The sequence below is a fragment of the Temnothorax longispinosus genome, chromosome 5, assembly GCF_030848805.1.
Source record: "Temnothorax longispinosus isolate EJ_2023e chromosome 5, Tlon_JGU_v1, whole genome shotgun sequence".
Lineage (NCBI taxonomy): Eukaryota > Metazoa > Arthropoda > Insecta > Hymenoptera > Formicidae > Temnothorax > Temnothorax longispinosus.
This window is the reverse complement of record NC_092362.1, coordinates 7,125,809-7,141,430: the sequence shown is the minus strand read 5'-3', so window position 1 is coordinate 7,141,430 and position 15,622 is coordinate 7,125,809. Positions and strand designations below refer to the sequence as shown.

At 34.8% G+C, this 15,622-nt stretch overlaps 1 protein-coding gene and 1 pseudogene across 1 annotated transcript; both read right to left on the bottom strand.

Annotated features, from left to right (window-relative positions):
* Window positions 1-8,252: 8,252 nt before the first annotated feature.
* Window positions 8,253-11,078, bottom strand: LOC139812856 (F-box/WD repeat-containing protein 9-like). The gene is made up of 5 exons (XM_071777962.1): window positions 11,001-11,078; window positions 9,454-9,599; window positions 9,003-9,207; window positions 8,604-8,879; window positions 8,253-8,327 (listed from the first exon to the last, which is right to left on the bottom strand). Exons 1-5 carry the CDS (start codon window positions 11,076-11,078, stop codon window positions 8,253-8,255), a joined length of 780 nt encoding a protein of 259 aa, XP_071634063.1.
* On the bottom strand, window positions 10,039-13,112 carry LOC139812854 (F-box/WD repeat-containing protein 9-like; annotated as a pseudogene).
* Between the last annotated feature and the right edge of the window lie 2,510 nt (window positions 13,113-15,622).

The window sequence follows — 15,622 nt, the reverse complement described above, 5'->3', positions numbered from 1 at the left end:
TAGCGATGAGTTTTGGCGGATTCGTAGGACTCAAAATTCTGACGGTGCCGTTCCTGGAACTCGTTATCAGGCATCCGTGCGTTAGACGCACCCCCGTTTTTAAGTCCGCATGCTCGGTGGAATAAGATTTCACTAGCTCGAAATCGTTCTTTGGATCTAGCATGTGCAACTTCGCAGAGCTGTCCCCGACGCAAACCCAATTATCCCGTCGCATACTCATGCACGTGGGGATACGCTTCACCTGGAATCTAAAAGGTGCACTTTGACATCGTAATCCCGTCTCGCTTTTCTCGATGTTAAAATTACAGGATGAAATTACTGGATAGACTTCATGGTCCGTCCGGCTCTCTGATCCCAAACGGATACCGTCTGTCTCCGCTGTGGACAGGATGTATTCCGTGTTCATGGCCAGTTTAGTCACGTCACGTATTTACTGTAGGGTCGGTACTGGTAAATCGGTTTTACTCGAGATCTCGAATCGAACACGTATATTTTTCCGCAGATTGAGCTAGTCGCAAAGAGGGCCCGCTCCGGACACGAAGACACATCCCACAACTTATCAAAGCTGTTGCTCCTCTTTCTGTGAAGATAGACCCGCATTTTTTTAATTTTATATTTTTATTAATTGTACTACATAAATTGTTCTACATTTTTTGCTGTTTTGTGGCAAACCTCATCTTGACAGCTAAGCGCATATTTTAAAAAATAACAAAAAGCAAAATCTCTGTTAGTCCCGCACTTATTGAATTTAGAGTTTTTTTTAACTGTGCTGCATTTGACTGTAATTTCGAATTATAATCAAGAAAATTGAAAAATATAAAATTTTTAGCACCTTACTATTTCCCTGATTAAGCTCAATTTTTTTGTAATAAAAAGATGCTAATCTGAGCTTTGTGTTGAAAAATCATATCTATCCACTACTAGAAAAAAATCGAAAAATAAATATAACGATAATCAAACATGGTTATAACGTACAATTTATTGTATTTCTACGAGTTGTACATGCTATATTGTGCTGATAACAGAACACAAAAAAAACAATAGCCATAATTCAAGGTGTTAATAAAAAAGTCAATCATAAGGAAAAAGGTAAAACAGAAATTTGACATTTTCGAATTTTCACAAGTTTGTGCTCAATAAGCACAACTTTTCTAATGACAAAAAAGTCTCATCAAATTATTGGACTTTAACATGCAGTTTTTGTTAAGAACTTAAGCGGTTTACATTGTCGTGGAACCATAGCCGAAATCAGCTGTAAGTGTGAGACATAAAAATCAAACCATGTTTGATTATTATATACGGCAATATTAAGAATGGGCCGTAGCGTCGGCTCACGCCTCACGGCTCACGTCTGATCACGGCTGCGACACCACGACAATCCTAAACACCGGTTTGGTTTTCGGAATAAAAAAATTCAAAACCCCATACTATCCGGACCGTGACAGGTAGGGTAACTCCGGTATAAACGCCGCAGCTAAGGAAAACTTAATTGATCGAGTACTATTTACCCTGTTTAAGTGATAAAGCCATCCTTGAAACCTTAAAGTTATATCTAAGTTTGAGAATTTCTTGTGGGCAAATGAATAGCTTTATTTAAAAAAAACATAAACCATTTTATTGTACACATACTTAACTATAAAAAAATTTTGTTTATTAGTATTCATCATATTATAATTGTTCAAAATGGCGACGTACTGGCACACTTCCGCAATCGACTTTTTCCGAAGACGTGATTTTGCGTGCAAGATTTCTCTGAGTTGGTTTTCCCAGAACAAAAATCCAAAAATCTTATTTTCTATATTGATTGAAGTTACAAAGTACGTAGTCGTTTTAAAAAATATCCGTTTTTTTTTAAGGATGTATGGGTCGTACAGTCCTTGCTAAAAGTTAAACTTTCAATAAAAGAAGACTTTGCATGTATGTCAAACAACTCAAAATTTTTTATATGTTAGAAGGGATTACCGTTAATAGTATGAGTATGATTTTTTGTTATTTAATTAGTATTGTTTAAACAATTAAAAAATGTTTTGTTGCAAAAAATTTTGAAACTTAAAATACAATATAAGTGATGTATGTTTTACACATAAAAAAAGTTTAAGAAATATCTTAATGGTTTATTTATATTTTATTTATATTTACAGCAAAAATGTCGATTCTCTATAAGGGATAATGTTAATTTTATCAACTTTTAACTTAAATAACTTTTAAATAACTTCAAAATTTTACAGAGTATTTTTAATTTAATTTAGAAACAATTTACAGCACTTTCTTAATATATTTGAAATACCTCCAATACATTCTTAATTACAATAACTTTTAAACCAGTAAGAGAATTGTGCTGAAATTTTACACAGATACTTAGACGTAATAATAGAACAATCTATGAAATTTTTAGATTTTTGGTAATGCTTTGAGATATCACCCATACATGCTTAAACAACAGCTATTTTCAGAAAAACCATCTCAGAGAAATCTTGCACGCAAAATCACGTCTTCGGAAAAAGTCGATTGCGGAAGTGTGTCAGTACGCCGCCATTTTGAACAATTATGAATAATAAAAAAATTTTTTATAGTTGACTATATGTACAATAAAGTGGTTTATGTTTTTTTTTAAATAAAACTATTTATTTGCCCACAAATATTCCCAAACTTAGATATAACTTTAGGGTCTTAGGGGTGGCGTTACCCCTTAAAACAAATAATTAGGTATACCAATAAAAACTTGATACTGTCTACTACTATCAAAAAAATAGAAATATAAAATATTCATTCTTTGTATTTAATAAAAAAAACTTTTAAATGTTTTGCATTTTTGCCATGTATCCCAGAGGGGTGGGTTATATGACTTTATCGGTAAAATATACGCCTTATAAAAAATTACAAATAATGTTTATAAATAAGGCAATAAAATGTCATAATTTAAGTTGTAAAATGTGTGTAAGAATAAGTTTATTAAGATGTAAGAATGATAAACAAATTATAAAACTGAAAAATTTTAAAAGGAAATTATATAGAAGAGCGATAGATGCATTAAAAATTATTGTTATACGATCCAAAAAAAGAAGGAAAAAGAACACATAGGAGATTGCGAGTTTTACAAAGTGTCTCCACTATGACATAAATCCCGCATGCTAACTTGCCGTTGTATATTCTAAACAGGAGGGATATACAAGATATTAAGTTAAACAAAAAATACAAGAGTTATGCACTTGTATTTTGCTGTATTCCATCATTTACTATCCCTCTACACTTATGTATCATAAAATAACCATTATACCTTTTACATTTTCTACAGTAATCATTTTACGCGTAAGTCGTAACACAAGATTGCGCTTCTTACTACGACGAGAAATCGATTCAACTCACGACAGTTAATGTTAACAGTAAAGAACTGAAATTACAACACAATATAATATGGCATAAAGGCACATAACAGAATAATTGCGAGCAAGTACCTTTATTCCTTCTATTTTTTCTAACATTTGCGGCGTAAAACCCCGCGTGGCGTAAATACTGGAGTTTTTTACTCTAATCTACTAATTGTGTAAATTGCGTTAAGTTACGCTAAGCGAAACAATCGAGCGACAATCGAAACAAGTACAAAAAAATTAAGAGGGTAAAAAAAATTTAGCAAGAGGGGTAGAAAATAAAAAAACTTTAACAGCATAACTTTTAATAATATAATTTAAAAATGTAAAATTTTCGTTGTGTTTACTTTTCGATTTTTTTCTAATAAATGGATAGATTATATATCGATATTATTCCAGTGGCACAACGTGGTATTAAGTTATTAGTATCTTCTTGTTAAATTTATTTTTGATTTCTTTCTACTAAATGAATAAATATATCAATGTTTTTTCAACGGTACAACATGACACAGATTAGCATTTTTTTTACTACAAAAAATTCAATCTGGAAATAGTGCTGAGCTAACAAAACTTTATATTTCTTTAGTTTTCTTGAATACAGTTCAAAATATTGTTTCCGTATTTGCGGCAAAAATTAGCACAATTGTAATTCAATATTGGGGGTACGGCTAAAAGAAAACTCAAAATTCAACAAATGCGGGCCGGTTACCTTCCCAGAGGTCACGCTCTTGAAATATTTGACGTTGATGAAAAAAATACGCGTGAAGTGGTAATATGAAGTGAATTCGACTTAACGAGTGAACTTTGGAATCACGTTTCCGAATCATCTGTCTCGATAAGCGAGACACGGAACGCGGTACCTATCTGCATTCGAGTAATTTGAAGGAAAACGATTATTTCTTCCACAAAGAGGATCGAATTATCTTCCTTGATCAGTCTTCTTATCGCGAAGAGGGCGAGTTTTGAAAAGAAGAGTATTGTTACCACGTACATATCTGGATCGTAAGTTCTGTTATAGACGAAACCGGTGTTGGTGAGCACCCACGAATTGACAGTATCGGAACGGGAAATGTAGACCGTGTGGTCTATCGCCGTCAGACGTTCTTCATACGAGGACTTTGTGTACTTGACTTCGTAAAAAAGTTCCTCGCGATAAGAAAGTTTCTTGTAAAATAAGCGGCGAGCTCCCGCACCAACTAAATTAGTGATTCCATCCTGAAAACGAGAATCATCATATACGTTTTCAGATACGTTTACCGTATCTGAAAGACGGTATTGCAAAAACTCCCTAATAAAATGCTACCTACTATAGGCATCAGCAACACAAAAATTGCATAGTCACTATCCGGGAATATCAATTTCTCCATAGAATCCTGCTGCTTCCACAGCGCTATTTGTTCCTTGATCGCAACGCATGACAACTTCAAGGGCCTCTCTGTAAGGACACGTGACTTTTTATATCAAAAGTATATGAAACTTATTCGTACCGTAATACTGAGTACAAAAAAATTTATATACGTGCAAGTTGAATAAAGTACAAATAAACCACAAACACATTCTAAACCGAGACATCTATTCACGTTCTTACTTTATGCATATCAATTTATTGCAATAAACAGAATTACTCAAGCGTGTTTCATGCAACTTTTTGTAAGTAAGAAATATATGTTTTGTAAAACACGCTTATTTCTTTTAAGAGACGGACAGATATAAAATACTACGAAATAAAATCTAACACGAGCTAAAAAGCATGACTTGCAAATGCTTCGAACAGCGCTGGCGTAAAATGACATAGAGAATGTTCTATTTACTGACGAAAAAGATTGGTTGTAGCGTAAAGTACTATCAATTTGAGCTAACCGGGACACAAAAGCGAGTGACTAGCATTCGGCAATATATGGTCAATTCGCGCTTTGCACAGTAAAAATCATCATCCTTTAAAATTTAGTAGAACTGTTTGAACACTAAGCTCCTACCGTGTACTACCGTCGACGCATCTAGAAAGGAACATATATGCAGGAACATCTGAAATGCAGTCCAACAAAACAATTAAACGCACAACCAAACAAATGTTCCAAAAGAGACGGAGACAGAACGAAAGATAGAGTTGACCGTTGCTGAGTAAGCAATGTGAGCATACTCTACGCAGTCGACAAGTGACTACTGCGCACTTACTGCGGAACTATTTCGGAATGGTTTAGTTCTTTTCTAGATTTTTATTGTGTCTATTATAGAGAAAATGGAATAATTTTGATCGAAATTCATTCTGAAGAGTTCCATGATGCGCGCCCTGACGGATGAAATAATAGCAACGATTAAGAAAAAGAATTTCGTGCACGTGTACGTGAAATACGAGAAAATCGACGTTTTCTTTTCTTATACAAATCTCCACTGGGAGTTGCAGCAGTGACAATTGTGCATATTCCTCGCCGTCGTAAGCGCAGCGTGCATTCTCGTCATTCATTCTTTCTCGCACCGTGCAAATCTGAATATTTTTACTCGATTTGCTCGAACTGACCGGTGGTTCAACGAAAGTGAGGGTGGTGTATACACCGGCAGAGAGAAGCCTCTCTGACCGTAAGTAAGGAGCTGCGCACAATGTAAGGAATAGAAAATCCCTGTCCCTTATTCCTTTCACTGTTATGTGCGCAAAAAGATACACCTTATATTCTTATACATTATGCGCAGCCCTTAAGTTTCTATCGAGGGTTCGAACCGGGTCAGAGTTGAGTTGGGGTGAGCGCTCTTGCGGTGGAAACACCAAACCTGAGAGAGGCCATCCCGGCCTTTTTTAATGGTGTTAAACGTAAACGTATATGTATAACACCACTACATTTGCAAAATCATGTTTTATCGACAGTGTCGGAAAATGAACGTGTCTACGTAGTACCAATTTCCAAAAATGGATGTATTGGCGATAGTGTACATACAGGGGGTTTTGATGGTCCCACGAAAAAAACTAGGACGGCTTTTCTCAAATTTCTCTCTCTGACGAAACTCGGAGTTTAGGTACCTCTATGAAGTTAGCCGACAGAAATTACTAAATTTGATTATTTTTAACTTTTCTAAGTGTATTTCGTTTGTGATTGATTGTGAGTTCGTTTTTAACATTTGTGATCAAATAGTTTATTTTTGTAATTAACATTCTTACTTTAGTCGTGATGTCAGCCGATACTTTAATGTCCATGTCTACCAATGCGGATTAACTTTAATCTCAGTTTAATTTACTTTTTATCTTTTTATAATTCTTACAACTAGTCCGACAATCTTACGGGAGTTGGCGTGACCTGAAAAATTTATGTGTATAAACATAAACTGTAGAATTTTTGTATTAAGTAAACATTGTCGTCAGTTACTTTAACATATTTTTTAAATTACTTTAATAATTTCACATTTTAAATTTAAGTACAATTAACATAGCAGGCATATGTTAAATCTACACATGTATGTGTTGATTATTTTACACAAAAATTTTAACAAGGACCTTTTTTAACAAAACTACAAAAATTTTCCAACAGTGTATGTATTCTACACTTTCATGTAAAAAAACATGATTAAATTTGCTTGTTTATTTAATAAACTTGATTAACGGAGTCTATTGATGCCATATTTACGACGTAAGGAATTTCGACGATAGGAATGTAATAATGCGATACGTCATGCGACGTTTTGAAGAGTTCGAACTTCATCCCGCATTCATAGAATCTACGATGATTTTCAACGGACGAAGAAGAAATGAAGAAAGGTTACATGTTACTCGAATAAACGACTTATACTTTGGATATAAATGTTACAAACAAGCGTCTGTTATTCGAAAAAATTTTAAACGTCGCCGCTTTTCGAGTTTGCACGTGAACAGTTTTACTAAGCATGATTTTAAAATATAAAACACTTTATCAGAATTTGCAAAACGACAAACGATAAAATGATATGATATACGATGATATATGATAATAAAATTCTTTTATTTAACCCTCCGAGAACACAAGGGGTCAATTTGACCCTGTTTTCTTTTTGCCAGAAAAATTTTTAGTCAGAAATATTAAAAATAAAAAAATTATTCTTTTGAATTTTTTTAAATATGTAAATAATTTCAACGGCACTTTTTATTTATTTCAATTGATTTAACAATGTTCCAAGTACATCTGAAAATTTTTTCAAGCTGATCGCACTCGTCAATTTAAAATGGTAGACAATCAAAGTGTGTGTAGGGTCAGATTGACCCAGAGTGTTCTCCGTGAATGAAAAAATAGATGTGTTCTCGGAGGGTTAAGCCACACAATGGATTTGAGTGTACACTGATAACTTTTAATAGAACAGAAAATATATTGCACACCTCAACGTCATACAATTATCGATAGAGCCGAAAGAGAGAGTATGGATAGGTGCAGTGTAGGAACAGAACCGTTATGACCGTTACATACTACTTTAGTCAAGCGCATTCTAAATAAAATTACCAAAAAAAAATGCAAAGCATGATATTGAATAAAAATACAAAATAAAATATTCTAACGAAAATGTATAAAATATATTTAAGTACTTATGGCACTGAAATATAGTATAAAAATGTATTGTCTCTTATGCTCTTCTCAACATAAAAGATCCCTACCATGAAAACGCGATAATTATAAGCTGGTTATAATTATAGCTTTGATTATCGCTCAGCTTATAAGCGATATATGTTAGTAAAGCTTTTACTCAAATTACGAATTTTTGACAATAGGATATTACGTACTTTTAATTTCGCATGCATTAAAGAAACGCGTCCAGACAGTATCTTTGTAAAAACTAAGAACATACATTACATATTAAAGAAATACAGCTGTAGAATAGCTATAGAACACGAATAGAAATTCTTCGTTCATTAAAGTTTCGTTGAACACGTCAATTTTTCGGGCGCCATACCTCAATACCTGGAATACTGGCGGATACTGCGAGAGTGTCATTCAAGTAGTCCATCTGCACATAAAAGACACGAACAATTACATATAATACCTAACAAAATTTACGATATTGCAAGATAAGACCTGTAAAAATGTCGTCAATCTTACGGTAGACTTCACCAACATTCAAAAGACAAAGATAAAACCTGATTTCAAAATTTAAATGTAAGTAAAAATTTAATTATCGAACTGTATTTTTTATTTTATACGTAAACGTTTAACGAATTTCTGTCTTCGAAGTCGATGGTATTTTCAGCAAATATTACGCGTGCATATACATATTTATACTCACGCTGGAGATTTCTCTGTTCATCTCTGAACGTAAAATAGCGATGAGCTTTGGCGGATCTGTAGGACTCGAAATTCTGACGGTGCCGTCTCTGGAACTCGTTATCAGGGATCCGTGCGTCAGACGCATCCCCGTTATCAAGGCCGTATGCTCGGTGGAATAAGATTTCACTAGCTCGAAATCGTTCTTTGGATCTAGCATGTGCAACTTCGCGTTGTAGTCCCCGACGCAAACCAAATCCCGTCGCATACTCATGCACGTGGGAAACCTACCTGGAATCTACACCAAAAGGTACACCTGCGACATCGTAATCGTGTCTCGTTTCTCGGTATTAAAAATACGGGATGACATTACTCTGATAAAATTCATAATCCGACCGGCTCTCTGATCCCAAACAGATACCGTCCCGTCCACCAAGCTAGCGGACAGAATGTATTCCGTGTTCATGGCCAACCGAGTCACGTATTCAGTGTGGGGTCGGTACTGGTAAATCGGCTTATTACTCGATCTCGAATCAAACACGTCTACTGTCCCGTAGTATGAGCCGGTCGCAAAGATGGCTCGTTCTGGACATGATAATATGCAGTTCGGACACTGAAGCTCGCTCCTAGAATATTTAACGTTGATGGAAAATGATACGCGCGAAATGGTAATATGCAGTGAATACAGTTTGATACGTGAACTTTATAATCACGTTTCTGAATCATCTGCCTCGATAAGCGAGACTTAGAACGCAGTATCTGCATGCGAAAAATTTGAGAGAAAACAGTTATTTCTCCTACAAACAAGAATCTTTCTGGCTCAGTCTTCTTATTGCGAAGCGGCCGAAAAGAACAGTGTTGCTATCGCTTACATATCGTAGGTTCTCTGATGGACGAGACCGGTGTTGGTGAGCATCCACGACTTAATACTCGGATCAAAACTGCAACTGTAGATCGTGTTGTCTATCGCTGTCAGATCCGTGATCAATTCGTCATGCGCGGAGTCGACCTGCTCTAGCTATACAGGTGGTTCCATTCTGAAAACGAGAATCATCATATCGTTTTTCACAAGGAGAGATGGCCAGAGACACATGGTATAATATACCTACTACCTACATGTATCAGTAACACTTTACCGATGAGGTAATTTCCGCCCGCAATGCCTACATTTATCAATTTCTCCATAGAATCCTGCTATTTCCATAGCGCGGTTTGTTTCTCGATCGCAATGCATGACAACTTCCAAAACAGTTTGTCGGGTCTCGCTGTAATGACACGTGACTTCATATATCTAAGAAATATGATGGAAGCTGCTTATTCGTACTAATATTGAGTACAAAAAAAATGCACGTATATACAATTATTTAAGTACAAATAAACTATTATACAAAGATGTTCTTGATACAGTTAGTTCTATTCACGTTTTTATTTTATGCATATACAATTATTGCAATAAATGGTGCTGCTCAAGCTTGCTCTATGCGATTTACTATAAATAAGAAATATATAATATTTTGTAGAAAACACGCTTATTTTTTTTTAAGAAATGAAATACTATATAAAATTTAACGCGATACAAGTAACGACCTACGTATACTTGCGCAAGTTTGAACAGCACTGGTGTAAAATGGCCTACAGAGTGTTTTATTTATTCATATAAATAATTGATCGTGCAAGCTGTAAGGCTATCAATTTGATCTAACCGAGACGCAAAAGCGAGTGGGTAATCTTAACGTGGTTAATTCGCGCTTTCCACAGTGGCTGATCTGCATCCTTTAAAACCTGGTAGAATTGTTTGCACACTAAGTTCAAAGCGTGTACTAGTGTCGACGCATCTAGGAAGGAACATATATGAAGAAATATCTGAAATGCAGCACAATAAAATAATTAAACGTACAACCCAAATAAATGTTCCAAAAAAACTGGAGAATGGTGACGAACGAAAGAGATATGTTGACCGTCGCTCTGCTCTATCGATTTCTGACTGCACACTTACTGTGGAACTATTTTAGAATGGATTCAGATCGGAATTGCTTTGTTCTTTCCTAGATTTCTATTATTAAAGAAAATGGAATAATTTTGATCGGAATCCGTTCTGAAGAGTTCCATAATGCGTGTCCTGACGGACGAAATAACAGATTCTTCTTCTTCTTAAAATTGGCTCACATTTCTTTTCCAGATAGCATCGGCCAATGTAATTCTAAACGACAATATATCACAAAATCGGTCCGATAAATTAAAAACGAAATAAAGGCGACTAACTGTAACTGCGTTACCAATCTTCAAAAATTTTTCTAGGCGAAACACGATCGAACACGTTCACAGTAGTGACACTCACAAAATAATAGCTACGATTAAGAAAAAAAATTTCGCGCACATGAAATACGAGAAAACATTTTTCTCTTTCTTATACACAAACCTCCACCGGGAGACGCAGCAGTGACTTTTGTGCACATTCCTCGCTGTCGTGGGCGCAGCTTACATTTTCGTCATCCATTCTTTCTCGCACCGAATTTGAGTGTTTTCATTCGATCTGCTCGCGACTGACCCGGTGATTCAAGTGTAAACATGGAAGAACCACCATGAATCCGGTGCATCATACATCTACGTGCACCGCACATGAGCAACACCTGCACCTATACAAGGTGCGGCGAAAAGTAGTGTACTTATCTCAACTGATCTTTTCGATTCTCTCATGTTGAGAAATTAAATGATTAAATTTACTTGTTCATTTAATAATCTTAATTAATAGAGTCCATCGAGTTGCGACATTTAGAATTTCGACAATGGGAACATAATGCGATACATACGACACGTGACGTCCTAAAGAATTCAAATTCCACGTTCATGGGACCTACATGATTCGAGATGCGAGAGAGGCGAATCTCGACGAACGAAAAAGAGATAAGGAAAGTTATCTGTTACTCGAATAAACAATTTGTATTTTGTTTATAAATGTTATAAATATGCGTCTAGTACACGAAAATTATATTTAAACATCGCCGTCAAGTGTGCACGCACACAGTATCATATGAGGAAATGCGTTATATTAAAACATAACACCTTGTCAGAAAAACTTACAGAACAACAAAACAATGATACGATACGCGTTATACGCTAATGCAATATATAAAATGTATTTAAATGCTTATGGAACTTAACTATATAGTACGGTAATTTTCTCTTATATTTTTTCTCATTCTTTGAAACATAAAAGATCCCAACATGAATATGCTGTAATTATAAGCTTAGTTTACATTTATAGCTATGATTAATTATCACTCAGCTTATAATCGTAGGTAAGCGATGTTAGTGAAGCTGTTAATTACAGAAACGTATTTCTCCAACAAAACGATATATCTACTTCTACTTTCGCGAAACGATATCTATCACATTGCGTATTAGAGAGACGCATCAAAGCAGTATTTTGAGAAAGAATAAGAACACATATTACATATCAAAGCAATATTGCTATATAGAATAACTATAGAAAACGTATAGAAATTTTGTGTTCGTTGATGGCTCGTTAAACACGTCGATTTCTCGGGCGCCATACGTCGATATTTACGCCTGATGTCACGAGAGTGCCATTCAGGTAGTCCATCTGCAACATAAAAACACGAAATTACAATATCTAACAAAGCTCGTGTTCGATATTGCAAAATAAAACTTGTAAGAATGTCGTCAATCTTAAGAAGGCTTTCACCAACATTCGAAAAACAAAGATAAAACCTGATTTCATAATTTATTAAATGTAAGTAATAATTTAAATGTCAACGTTCGAACTGCTGAACGTCTTGCATTCAACTGTATTTCTCATTTTATATTGTATTATAGATATTTCACAAATTTTTTCTTCGAAGTCAAAGATATGATATTTTAGACAAATATCTTATGCGTGTAATACTCACGCTGTAAAAACGTCCACTCTTTAAAGTAGTGATGAGCTTTGGCGGGTCCGTAGGAAACGAAATTCTGACGGTGTCGTCCCGGGAAAACGTTATCAGGCATCCGTGCGTCAGACGCACCCGCGCTATTACGTCCGTATGCTCAGTGGAATAAGATTTCACTAGCTCGAAATCGTTCTTTGGATCTAGCATGTGCAACTTCGCATCGCTGTCCCCGACGCAAACCCAATTATCCCGTCGCATACTCATGCACGTGGGGACCGCGTAATGACCTGGAATCTAAAAGGTACACCTACGACATCGTAATCGCGTCTCGCGTTTCGCGATGTTAAAACTACAAGATGACATTACTGGGATAGACTTCATGGTCCGTCCGGCTCTCTGATCCCAAACGGATACCGTCTTGTCTCGCTGGCGGACAGGATGTATTCCGTGTTCATGGCCAACTGAGTCACGTATTCAGTGTGGGGTCGGTACTGGTAAATCGGCTTATTACTCGATCTCGAATCAAACACGTCTACTGTCCCGTAGAATGAGCCAGCCGCAAAGAGGGCCCGCTCCGGACACGAAGACACGCACTTGAGCTCATCAAAGCACTCTTTCTGTGAAGTTAGACCCGCATTTTTTTAATTTTATATTTTTATTAATTGTACTTTACATAGATTGTTCTACATTTTTTGCTGTTTTGTGGCAAACCTCATCTTGACAGCTAAGCGCATATTTTAAAAAATAACAAAAAGCAAAATCTCTGTTAGTCCCACACTTGTTGAATTTAGAGTTTTTTTTTTAACTGTGCTGCACTTGACTGTAATTTTGCTAATTTTTGCCACAAATACCAGAACAATATTTCGAATTATAATCAAGAAAATTGAAAAATATAAAATTTTTAGCACCGTACGATTTCCCTGATTAAGCTCAATTTTTTTGTTTGTAGTAAAAAGATGCTAATCTGAGCTTTGTGTTGAATATATCCATTGCTAGAAAAAAATCGAAAAATAAATATAACAATTATCAAACATGATTATAATACAATTTATTGTATTTCTACGAGTTGTACATGCTATATTGTGCTGATAAAAGAACACAAAAAAAACAATAGCCATAATTCAAGGTGTTAATAAAAAAGTCAATCATAAGGGAAAAGGTAAAACAGAAATTTAACATTTTCGAATTTATCGAGTACTATTTACCATGTTTAAGGCAAATGAATTATACCAATAAAAACTTTATACTGTCTACTAATATAAAAAAATAGAAATATAAAATATTCATTCTTTGTATTTAATAAAAAATATTCATTCTTTATACTTAATAAAAAGAACTTTTAGAAACTCTTGCATTTTGCAATATATCCTAGAGAGATTATATGACATTCATAGGTAAAATATACGCTTTATAAAAAATTACAAATAATGTTTATAAATAAGGCAATAAAATGTCATAATTTAAGTTATAAAATGTGTGTAAAAATTTATTAAGATTTAAGAATGATAAACAAATTATAAAAATAAAAAATTAAAAAAAATAGAAGAGCAATAGATGCATTAAAAATTATTGTTATACGATCCAAAAAAAGAATGAAACAGAACACATACAAGATTTCGAGTTTTACAAAGTGTCTATACTATGGCATAAATCTCGCATGCTAACTTGCCATATATCCTAAACAGAAGGGATATACAAAATATTAAGTTAAACAAAAAATACAAGAGCTATGCACTTGTATTTTGCTGTATTCCATCATTTACTATTCCTCTACACTTATGTATCATGAAATAACCATTATTACCTTTTACATTTCCTACAGTAATCATTTTACGTAGGTAAGTAAACACAAGATCGCGCTTCTTACTACGACGAGAAATCGATTCAACTCACGACAGTTTCGTTAATGTTAACAGTAAAGAACTGAAATTACAACACAATACTAATATAGCATAAAGGCACATAACAGAATAATTGCGAGCAAGTACCTTTATTCCTTCTATTTTTTCCGCGCGCGCGGCGTAAATACCGGAGTTACTCTAATCTACTAGTTTTGTAAATTGCGTTGAGTTATGCTGAGCGAAACAATCGAGCGACAATCGAAACAAGTACAAAAGAATTAAGAGGGTTGAAAAAGTTCAACAAGAGGGGTAGAAAATAAAAAAAACGTTGACAGCATAACTTTTAATAATTTAAAAATGTCAAATTTTTGTTATGTTTACTTTTCGACTTTTTTCTAATAAATAGATAGATTATATATCGATATTATTCCAATGGCACAACGTGGTATTAAGTTAGTATCTTTTTGTTTAGTCTTGTTATATTTATTTTTTAATTTCTTTCTACTAAATGAATAAATACATCAATGTTTTTTCAACGGTACAACATGACTCAGATTAGCATTTTTTTACGACAAAAAATTCAATCTGGAAATAGTGCTGAACTAACAAAACTTTATATTTCTTAGTTTTCTTGAATACAGTTCAAAATATTGTTTCCGTATTTGCGGCAAAAATTAGCACAATTGTAATTCAATATGGGGGGTACGGCTAAAAGAAAACTCAAAATTCAACAAATGCGGGGTTACCTTCCCAGAGGTCACGCTTTTGAAATATTTGACGCTGATAAAAAAAATACGCGTGAATTGGTAATATGAAGTGAATTCGATTTAACGAGTGAACTTTGGAATCACGAATCATCTGGCTCGACAAGCGAGACACGGAACGCGATATCTGCATTCGAATAATTTGAAGGAAAACGATTATTTCTCCCACAAAGAAGAATTATCTTCCTTGCTCAGTCAGTTCTTATTGCGCGAAGCTGGCGAAAAGAAGAGTTTTGTTACCACGTACGTCTCGTAAGTTCTGTCACGGACGAGATTGGTGTTGGTGAGCATCCAAGTCCTGACTTCATTGGAATTGCAACTGTAGATCGTCTTGTCTATCGCCGTCAGACAGTTTCCATACGAGGACTCTGTGTGCTTGACTGAGCGGTAAAGGAATTCGTCACGATAAGAAAGTTTCTTGCAAAATAAGGTGGAAGGTCCCACACCAACTAAATAAGTGATTCCATCCTGAAAACGAGAATCATCATATACGTTTTCAGATACGTTTACCGTATCTGAAAGACGGTATTGCAAAAACTCCCT